This window comes from Ascidia mentula, chromosome 1 (assembly GCF_947561715.1).
Source record: "Ascidia mentula chromosome 1, kaAscMent1.1, whole genome shotgun sequence".
Lineage (NCBI taxonomy): Eukaryota > Metazoa > Chordata > Ascidiacea > Phlebobranchia > Ascidiidae > Ascidia > Ascidia mentula.
The window spans coordinates 24,682,383-24,688,624 of NC_138566.1; the positions used below are offsets into that span (position 1 = coordinate 24,682,383).

At 39.0% G+C, this 6,242-nt stretch overlaps 2 protein-coding genes across 2 annotated transcripts; both read right to left on the bottom strand.

Annotated features, from left to right (window-relative positions):
• Window positions 1-251: 251 nt before the first annotated feature.
• Window positions 252-2,057, bottom strand: LOC145913001 (adhesion G-protein coupled receptor D1-like). The gene is made up of 5 exons (XM_083000505.1): window positions 1,916-2,057; window positions 1,517-1,643; window positions 1,098-1,329; window positions 539-1,039; window positions 252-476 (listed from the first exon to the last, which is right to left on the bottom strand). The coding sequence occupies exons 1-5, from the start codon at window positions 2,032-2,034 to the stop codon at window positions 298-300; spliced, it is 1,158 nt and encodes a 385-aa protein (XP_082856631.1). The 5' UTR covers window positions 2,035-2,057; the 3' UTR covers window positions 252-297.
• A 1,060-nt stretch (window positions 2,058-3,117) lies between these two features.
• Window positions 3,118-5,715, bottom strand: LOC145890422 (uncharacterized). Its single transcript, XM_082981443.1, has 7 exons — window positions 5,615-5,715; window positions 4,984-5,160; window positions 4,665-4,811; window positions 4,430-4,477; window positions 3,833-4,012; window positions 3,353-3,495; window positions 3,118-3,168 (listed from the first exon to the last, which is right to left on the bottom strand). Exons 1-7 carry the CDS (start codon window positions 5,697-5,699, stop codon window positions 3,118-3,120), a joined length of 831 nt encoding a protein of 276 aa, XP_082837569.1. The 5' UTR covers window positions 5,700-5,715.
• Between the last annotated feature and the right edge of the window lie 527 nt (window positions 5,716-6,242).

The following is a 6,242-nucleotide window of genomic DNA, read 5'->3' on the forward strand; positions in this document are numbered from 1 at the left end:
GGCAAACCGCGGTTTCCCGGCGACGTGTATTTTGGTTATCCCACGTTTCGTAACTTTATGACAGCTGAGGTCACGAAGTTGGAAAATCCAGCATTGACGTGCGACAATTGCTTCCACTCAGTTTCTTCAATGAAAAACGAGAAAACCAACATATTTTTGGTCATCCTGTTGTACTGATTTTACTTGTCTTTGTTTGCTGCAAATTCCGATCACATTGAATTAAAAAACCGTTTGTTCAAATATATATACATGAGAGATTTTTATGTGAAGTCTTATTCGTTTTGGAAAAAGTAAAGTTTAGGAATTGCGTGTGGAAACCAAGCTCAGTTTGAAGGAATCAGTCATCTGACTTCTGTTCCAGGAATCCACGACTGCTCTTCTCACCTCCTTGCTCATCACACAGTAGATGATAAGAAGAAAGAAGCCCTGAAGTCCGTTCAATATCACGTTCAAGTACATCATTACTGGGTGGTTTACTGTGGAGAAAAAAAAACAATTTACCTAAGGCAATCAACAGTCGTTCAACCCATCTTCTTACTTTGTATGAGCATGAAAGTCCATGGTATTCCCAGAACTGGCATCAGCAACACCACAGCCCTAAAACTTGCTTTGACATGAACCAAATTGGCCTCCACCTTATTTGAATTAGCACGAAGTCGATTGTTGGTTGCTTTGAAATCCTCTGCTTTCTTGCTCATATCGTAAACGAACTTTCCGACTTTTAATGCAATCAACAAGTTGGTTGCAACCACCAAAATGAGGGGAACCACCACTCCTGCAACCAGGACCCACGAGTCTTTCTTGATCCAGCATTGTGAGTAGGGTTTGACTTGAGTGAGTCCATCAAGCAAGGGTGGGTTTGTGTCCATATAATTTCCAGTGAGAAATCCAGCCAATGAAAAGGCGGTAACCATGACAGCAGGAAGAATCCATCCAGTAAAGAGTTGAACAAGTCTTTCCTTCTTAGCGTTGGATGTGTGAAGAGAATTTCCCAGTGTTTTTCGTGCCAGAGTTACTCCTTCGAGCAACATCCACATAGCTGTGTTGAGAAATTGGCTTATATTTAATACTTGTGTTAAGTTTAAAGTTAATCTTACCTGAACACAAAAAGAAGTAATGCGTCAACACAGCCGTCATCTCACAAACAGGTTTTGAGTTTAAAGCCGAATCACCGATGAGGATGAAGAAGTGAAATATAAACAAGGCAACGCACAAGTTTATTTGCACAAAGGTTCGTGCGGATCTTAGTCGCCTTCGTACTGATCCCAGCACAGTGATTGCCAATACAAGTGAAACTTCTGATACAGCTTCCAGGACGTACGAAGTGATCTGATCAAAATGAAGAGATTTAAATTCCAAACTTAATTAGATGCTTTCTTGCTACATTGGTTTAGATACGTGTTACGTATTTTTTTGGTGCAAAATCTTTACTTATGGTATAGCCGGTTTGATAAAACGGAATTTCATCAAAATTCAACATTTTTTTCATCGAGAGTTTTTCTGTGCGATGCATTACCTTGACATCTTTGGGAATGAAAACTGTGTCGAGAATAAGAAGAGCAGCGAATATGGTGCTGTGGTTTGAAGCGCACACGAAGTCCTGACTTGTGGCACGCAGGGTCTTGATTCCTCGACTGGAAAACCTGTGTAAGGTAAACGAACGCTAAATTCATGTTAACTAAGGGTGGCAGTTTGAGTTATGTGGGTTGGTGCAAAGGGTGTAGTTGATAGTCTTGTTGCATCGATGCAAGCACATAATATAGTTTGGAAATACAGAACTATCATATAATGGCACCTTAGAATATTTACAATTGCTCAAATGTCCGAAGTTTGCTTTTTTTGGTCGTTGACAAGCATTAAGATTGAATCGAATAATGTGCTTCAAAGGATGGTTGAAATGTGAGCAAATACTCACTTATTATCGCTCTCATCGAGAAAGACGCACTTCGCCTCACCCGACCTCACTTGTGCGCCACCTTGCGAGAATGCTGTCGTCAACTGCGTCAAACTGATGGTGGCGTCAGAGATCGTCATCGTGTAATTTACCGGAGCCGACATTCCTGGGTTGACTGCAATCAAGTTAAGCAGAGGAACAGTAATACTGATTTCTCCTCCCGTGGCGGTTGGAGGCTTTCTGTCAACATTCGGTATGAACGACTCCATTTCCTCCAGCGTTCCTTGCACGAATGCAACACTTATATCGTTGGTCGTGTCGACCCCAAGCAGAGCGGTGCCTTGCGACTCGGCGATTGGCTTAGTCGGGTCACGTGACTCGCCAAATATGATGCGAACTTCCTTCGTTGGATGGTTGCAAAGACTTGGAGAAACTCTGCACAGACCACGTAGTTCTGACGATTGTGACGTAGTTGGTGATGACGTTGACAAAATTTCTGTAAACGACCACTGTTTTTGTAATGTAGTAAACTACATCGTTTTATTACGATTGTTGTGCCTTGCTATAAACACCGAAAATGTAACATAAAAAATTTTGCCGTTTTGTTCGCTCTGTGCTGTGGGAATTGTGTTGACGTTGTTGCAATGGCTATACATGATTTTTGAATAATTAGATCACTGAAATTTGTGTTAAAAGGGGCAAATTGTCAAGTAGTTTAAGTTGCACACCTACAGTATTAGTGAAAATCAAAACCACCATACCGTCATTTACATTGCTATTTAATTAATAACCTGTCAGAACGCCTTCCGACTTCGTTTTCAATTGCCTCGGTCATACTATTTGAGTGATTGGTTTGCTAAACCTGGAAGTCGTTATTGCATCAGGTTCAAAAATCTGAGCTCTACAATTATCCGCGCAACTTAATGACTAAAATAAACCTATGAACTCATTTTTAAATTGTTTTTTGAAATGGTGATAATGATAAACTCATCCACCCAACCTCTGGTATGTTTAACAACATAACGTACATTATGACTTAACATTACCTGGGAAAGTGGATTGACGAAGTGGGGTCGTTTCTTGGAGTGTTGATGATTTTGTGATCGTTTCTGTTGGTAGCTTGGAAGTGATTTCTGCTGTCGATTCACGAAACAATGTAGATTGTGTGTAGGGATCGGTTGTTTTGTTGTATTTGTAGTTTTTTGTTGTCTGTTGTAATGTTGTCATCGTTGCTGTTGTAGATGGTGAGCTTGTTTCAACAGCCGTGAAGTTCGCTGTGAAGAACGTTAGTGTTGTTATACGTCGAAGATAAAATAATTAATTTACAGAAAACTGTCCTTCTGTCAAAAAAATTGATTGTATTTTTGATCGTATTTCTGTTGTTAACGCATCCAGACATGTTGTTTGTCAAGCGCTTCCGCGAAAAAAGCTGCCGTATAGTCAGTTCACTCATCACACCTTACCTTTATATTTACAAATGAAAGGTCGATTTTCAGAGCAATTACTCCGTGAGAAGTCAAGGTCAACGTTACTGTCCTTCGTGGCAACTAGGCATCCTTCGGACGTATTATTCACGTTGCTGCATTCCGGATATTTCTTTCCTGTCAAAATGATAGTTAATGGGTGCTGGTCATAGTTCTATATTTAAGGATGCTGTTTTCTCGATATAACAAGCTAGAACAATCTTAATACATGACTGTACCAGCAAACTTCTATTTAAATGTTAAAAATTGCATGAAGAAAGCATGGTTCTGCGTAAATCAAAAGCCTTTTAGCGCTATTATAGATCCCCGTGACAAATTCTTTCATAGTTTGATCTGTTCATTACGGAAACACACCAACATTTCCTTGTTTTTTTGTAAAAACTTATAATTTTACAGACTCTGCCATCGATTTTTAATACAGCTTCCCAGTGAAAGTTACCAACACAATTCTCACCCACGTAAGCTGGTAGCGACATATTGCCTCTGTATCTAACTAAGTTCTCGATCGCATCCAAGTCTTCTCCAACCCTTATTTCCTCTGATATTTCAGCACCCATCTCACCACACTCTTTTTTAGCTTCGGTAAAATTCACGAGAGGTTGGTGAACCATGACAAAACATTTCCGTCCAGATTCTGTAAATGTTTTTAGCACATTAAAGCGAAAGTGATCAGTTGCTGTAACGACCGTATAACATGTTGCAAATGGTAAATGGTTGTAAACTTATATGTTGCAATTGGGAATCTTACAAGTCGTGAAATTAAAACTTCACTGAATTAAAGTGTCTTTGCTTTAGGTAGTTATTTGATCGCAAGGTAGGTAGAAATCGTAACCACGGTAGTGTTTATCTTGGGAAGACCAACCCTATAAAAGTATTTCAACCCTCCAATATTTCCGCTTTCAAAATTACAGTCGGTATCAGCGTACATTTAGAGATAGTTAAAGTTTTTTGAGCTGATGTAGTGTTGGAGCTTTGTAACCCATCATAGTCTGTTGGAGTAACACTTCCAATAACTTCTATTTGACCACTTATAACCTTCTGGTAAACTTACCGTGTATATCAATACTCCGATCAATGCAGTCGATTTCAGCATTCAAATCTGAAACCAAATTTCATTACACAGATGGACTTCAATAGTCAACAGAACAAAAACACTGAAAATGACAAACAGAGTAGCGGGATTTTATGCATCGCTAAAGCTGACTGAAGTAAAATGCACATTAGTTTAGTATTTAGCCTTCTAATCATATTGTTAGATGTAGCCTTGTACTAATTGTACTTCTAACCTTTTGTTTGGCAAATATAGTATCTTGTTTTTGTGCAGTTGATATTCTTTAAGTCAAAACTAAAGCCATTGATTCTGACGCAGAAATTATTGTTTCTTGCTGGCCAGTCCAATGCAGACCCATCTGTCCAGTTCCTATCTTTAGCACCTGTACAGCCAAGTGAAGTTCTTTTATAGCGTATTTTCTTCGAAATACTCCATGCTTTTTTTGCTGTTTCAACTTCTGATATTCAAACTACTTAAAATACTCTCATGAGTCATAGTGATTTCAAGTAATATCGTTTCCTTTATGTGTGCATGATCATAAAAATTCCACTTACCGAGCCAAGAACCATTTGATTTGTCGTGGTGCCGTGCCACCTTTGCAGCAAACTTTACGGCGATAAATTGACATTCGGACTCGACTTTAGCCAGCTCCATACTCCTCTCTTTACAACCCGATATCGCACCCTTAAAGTTCTCTCTAGTTGCAATGAAACAGTAGCGCTTGCTGGTGGCTGCGCAAGAAACAACCAATGGAACAGAAGAATTTAGACGAACATTATAGCCCACGAAACTACTTTAATATTTGTTTGCAAACGTTTTGGTTGTTTCTACAATATCACTTTCAAAACAAAAGATTTGAAATGAAAATAAAAAGGTTGAATTGTGCAATCTTATTCTGTGCGAACCGTTTGAATTATCACACAAGTCCCCAAATTATTTAAGCTTGAAACACCCGAGGCTGAACTCTATAAATTTAAACCAGATTTGGATTCGTGTAAATGTCGACTCCGAATCTATTCGAGGTGTGTCTAAAAGTTCCAGTAATATCAACGCTCATAAAATTTCTCACGGAGTCAACAAAATGGCGAATGAGTGCGGGAATAACTCTTGACTTTAGTGTACCGCATTAACCAACAAATTTTGGAAATTAAATGCAATAATTTTGTTAAAGCGATTTGTACTCACGGGATTGCTGGACGCTGTAAATCGCCAAAGTAGCCAGAAGCACCGCGGTGAATTCGGCCGCAATTACTTGTTTTATAAAAACCATGCTTACTTTCTGGAAAACATTCTTCCGGAGGAAAATATTGTGGTGAAAACCATATATTCTTACAGTAAATCGAAACGACCATTGTTTCGACCTAACAGGTCGCATCGTTGTCACACCATAGCTGCACTGATGAGACCTAGTTGGTCGAAACAGTGTCCCTGTCTGCCGCTCACTGTGAAAACATTATTGCCTTTATTGCTTATACATCATATATTATAATCTTGGCCTGAGGATGGTCTGTTGCATAACGACCGAAACGTCGTCCAAACTAGTAGCTTTCTTGCCAGAGGAACTTTGATTTATTGTCTAATCAGAAATATTGGTGCGTTTTTATCGGAAACTGTTCATTGGAACTTATGCTGCCAACTTGTATAGCAGTTACAATTCACTAAACTCCCAACGCAAAAGCGGAAGAGTTTTTTTATCTTGGCAGCAGCACCTGATTCGAAAAACTTGTTACCGATAATCTCATTGGTTCTATCAGTGATTTTCTTAATAGAGTTTTAAGTCTATTTTTGGCTCCGTGCAAAATTATTAAACTGA

What these genes read in the sequence shown, in the direction of transcription:
- LOC145890422 (XM_082981443.1), bottom strand. Translation starts at nt 5,699, where the DNA reads ATGGTTTTTATAAAACAAGTAATTGCGGCCGAATTCACCGCGGTGCTT. An exon ending in ATCAAATGGTTCTTGGCTCG is followed by an intron (nt 4,812 to 4,983) that starts GTAAGTGGAATT and finishes TTGGCTGTACAG; the next exon opens with GTGCTAAAGATAGGAACTGG. An exon ending in CTATATTTGCCAAACAAAAG is followed by an intron (nt 4,478 to 4,664) that starts GTTAGAAGTACA and finishes ATTTGGTTTCAG; the next exon opens with ATTTGAATGCTGAAATCGAC.
- LOC145913001 (XM_083000505.1), bottom strand. Translation starts at nt 2,034, where the DNA reads ATGACGATCTCTGACGCCACCATCAGTTTGACGCAGTTGACGACAGCA. An exon ending in TCATTCCCAAAGATGTCAAG is followed by an intron (nt 1,330 to 1,516) that starts GTAATGCATCGC and finishes CATTTTGATCAG; the next exon opens with ATCACTTCGTACGTCCTGGA. An exon ending in GACTTTCATGCTCATACAAA is followed by an intron (nt 477 to 538) that starts GTAAGAAGATGG and finishes TTTTCTCCACAG; the next exon opens with TAAACCACCCAGTAATGATG.